Here is a 3,788-nt window from a genome sequence, read left to right as displayed (position 1 = left end):
GGCGCATACTTTGAATAAAATATTTGTTATCATTCTCTTGAAATAAATGTGTTTTTTTCTTGAAAAAATACCGGTTTCATATGTATACACCTGGTAAAGTATTAAAATTATCTAGCAACCTTTTTAAATAAAAATTGCAATTAATAAGGCACTCCATCTCATATTCAACAAGCGAGTCATTGGATTCTTTTTAATTGACTGATGTCAAAGGGTTTTGCGAAGTTTGATACATTTTCATAGAAATTCTTCATTGAAAGCGGAAGTTTTTAAAATTGTAACATGTCTTTTTTAAATTATTTGGGGAGTAATATGATTTTTTCACTTTTTTATAAGAAGTGGGTTATTATAATAGAAAATAAATCGAAAAATGTTGTGATTTACATTGGTAAGAATATTTTTAAAATTAGAAATGAAATGGAACAACGATTTACATTCTGAAAATTTCACCAGTTTATTATTATAGTTTTATTTGGTTTTGACTACACCAACTTTAATGTCAAAATATTTAAATTAATTATAACTCAATTTTATAAATCTTGAATTGGAGGAAATATGCATTTTAATTGTAATTTCGCGCCAAATTTCGCAGTCATTCCTGCCATCAAATGGGCTTACTAGATTATCGATCCGATTTGATTCCGACCATTACGTTCCGCTCCATTATCCAATGATTCCCTTCGGTGCCATTAAGCCATTTCGCGTTTACCAGCGCACGCTTTAATAAAATACGCATAAAACGTTGCTTATTTGCGGATATATGATTTGTCTTGTAATTCGTTTTCAACATTTAAAAAATTACGAAGTACAATTTAAGTTTTTTTTTCAAAAGGGAGGTGTTCTTTTTTCGACTTAATACGTATGGGTTTTCTTCAAGTGACGTTTATGAGGTTAAAACCACCTAATTATATTCTTTTTGTTTTACTATAGTGAATAAACGCCATTGGCGATGAGATAAGAAAGTTTATAATATAGCTTTTATCATTTTCACACTTATTTCCACTTATTATACACAAAGTGTCTTTAATCAAAGTTATAAGTATAAAATAAAATTTCTTTTATTTTGAACTTATTACTTTTGACAAAATACATTCTGTATATAATATCTTTATTCTGTATAACCGCTAATGACTCTAAATCAAACTCAATTAAAAAAAAATTAATTCTCTGGCAGGACAATAAACGGAAAAACTACTGCAGCACATATGCGGACCTTACAGGACGCTTAGCTGGACACTACAGGGGGCCACTTTTTTAGCCCTTCATGGGTATACCACATGGGTAGCCCACATGGGTAACCAACATAGGGCCTTTAAGCGTGAGCATGTCAAAAATAGGTGGGCCCTTGTAGTTTTCCAGCGTAGGGCTAACGTAGTAAAGGGGCAAATTACGATGTCCTTCGCAGGGGCCAATTTGATATTTCCACACGAAATTTTTATCATGGGTAACATTGATCGGACAACAATAATACTTTTAAACAAATGCACGCAGAAATTATTGGAGTGTTCTTTGAATTGAAAAAATGCATCTCGTAATTTGTGCAATATTTTAGCTATTGCTAAATACTGATGAACAAATATAAAAAATTGTATATATTTTGATAAATAAGTTAATAAGCAATAATGTTTGCTTACGAATTAATAAGACTCAGATATTATATTTCATAAAATTTTCGTCGCATTTTATGTAAAAATAATATGAATTTACGAATTATTACATATTCACTAATTTGTTTAACATTATTGTTAAATTCAATCATTTCAATTTTAAACAGTTTGAACAGAATAGGAGACTTGAATTTTTAAGAAAACCTATTTTTTGCGACTGAAAAACTTCATGCATATTTTTTTTTAATCAAAGAACACAGGATACGTGAACAATATAAAAATTAATATTTCGTCAAAGTTTCTTTAAATTTCAACATTTTCTGCATGCATTTTTGCACAAAATTGTCAAAATATCTGTATTTAGTATCACAAACACTATACAATAACAAAAAATTAAATAAATCGATGACCATTTTGTTATCTTTGAAATGAAGCGCCCCTGATACAATTCCTCTATCCAATTTGATTTGAAAAATAATGAATTTATACTTACAATTTTTAAATACTAAATACAAAATATTAATGCAAAGCCTGCGAGGACAAATTTCGAAAAGATCCTAGCAGCTGTTGCAAAATGGAAAACCAACTGTGCAAGTGTGCGGCGCAGGCAGAAATCATGCATGCGCACTTATAGGCACCTACTGCGGCCCACCTTGGATTTCCTATAGTGAGGCACCTTCGAGGGGCATCGAGCCAGCCAACAGTTAAAAATAGCAAAGCCGAGCAATTTCCGCACAGGTAATTATAAAGTAGCAAATAAAATTAAAGTCGATTTTTATACCCAAGATAAATCATGCACGAGAGAATGTCCAAATATGGACACTTCATGTGTCCTAATTTACATATTTAATTATGTGTGCCGAAGCTTTTTTATAAATAAATTATTTAAAAAATCTAAACAGTGTCAGTTTATTTTTTAGAAAAGGGAACGTCCCTATACCTTTCGATATAAAAATGTAGCCATGTCCATTTTTTCGAATTTTATTTGCAACATAATTTGTATATACAAAAAAATTGTGCATAACAGATATTAATTTCGCTTTTAAATAAGAGTACAATAATACTTCGATAGTTATAAAGAGATCCAGAGACATACAAAATAAAAATTATTCTTCCTTTATGATATAGGAGAAATATATCTTTCGGATTGGGAAAAAATGTATTCGGCTACAGCTACAGTATCGCTACCTGACCATTGAATAAAGTCGTTGCTGTTACATTATGTGATTTATGAGTTATAAAGTAAAAGAAAGGACTATCTGCAGCGAAGGTCACTGGTGTAGGCTTCAACATAGCAGGCAGTATCTTAATAAATGAGAATCCTAATAACAAATTTAATCGGTTTTGAAAGTAGCTTCTGATTTAAATATTTTTTATTTCAGTAAAACGTACAATATTACGAATCAAGCTTGAAAAAATCGTGCTGATATTTTTTCGCCACAGACCACAACATTTAGATTACAAAAATTGTATTGCTTAACAAAAACAAAAGTGTGCTATATGATAATTTAATTATGTAAATAATTAGTTATAACTAACACACTAGATACAAAATCTATATTCACGCGAAGATGCGCGTGAGGTAGAGGTCTACAAATTAAAAAAATGTTATACCCCAAGACCCATCAACCGAAAAATGATAAAAATTTTGGTCATGATCAATTTTTGTTAATATAAAAAACATTTTTTTTCTTATTTTAAGATTTAATTATTAAGTGTTAGAATTTATTTAAATAATTTGTGTTTAATTTTGCTTTTATTTTCTGTTTATTTTTTTACATTTTCAAACGATTCAAATTCGAACGCTAAAATTTGAAAATTTGAAAAAGTATTAGACCAAAGTTTTTTACTTTCTAAAGCCTCAGATTAAAATAATAAATTACTGAATAGTTCACGCGAGATTTCAATTTTCTTAGGAATTTTCTTAAATTTTTGCAATACATACAGGAGATTAGAATGCAACGACCATGCAGCTTTAAACTCAATGTTAAGTCTTTGAAGTTAGATATTATCTACTGAACACAGTACCTTTTACTGTTTTCAGTACTGACGATTTGGCAACACTGTTTGCCTTGCTGATGAAGGCGCTTGTCAAATCCACGTACGTAAGTAGCTAGCCATATTGGCTATAAGCCATAGCCACTAAACTAAGTGCGGTGTTGCCACGCTCATTGCTTAACTAGT

At 30.1% G+C, this 3,788-nt stretch overlaps 1 protein-coding gene across 13 annotated transcripts in view; it reads right to left on the bottom strand.

Annotated features, from left to right (window-relative positions):
• Positions 1–3,788, bottom strand: part of LOC117171735 (alaserpin-like) — a 114,008-nt gene that overhangs the window by 64,729 nt on the left and 45,491 nt on the right. Inside the window, exon 8 of one of the 13 annotated variants that reach the window (XM_033359308.1) lies at positions 2,572–2,926. The exons of the other annotated variants lie outside the window; for them this stretch is intronic. Within the exon in view, the coding sequence (XP_033215199.1) occupies positions 2,778–2,926 (149 nt within the window). The 3' untranslated portion in view covers positions 2,572–2,777. Of the gene's footprint in view, positions 1–2,571; positions 2,927–3,788 lie in introns of those variants that run through there. 13 annotated transcript variants of the gene reach the window in all.

This window comes from Belonocnema kinseyi, chromosome 4, assembly GCF_010883055.1.
Source record: "Belonocnema kinseyi isolate 2016_QV_RU_SX_M_011 chromosome 4, B_treatae_v1, whole genome shotgun sequence".
NCBI lineage: Eukaryota > Metazoa > Arthropoda > Insecta > Hymenoptera > Cynipidae > Belonocnema > Belonocnema kinseyi.
Note: the sequence above shows the minus strand (reverse complement) of the source record. Positions and strands in the feature narration are given on the sequence as shown.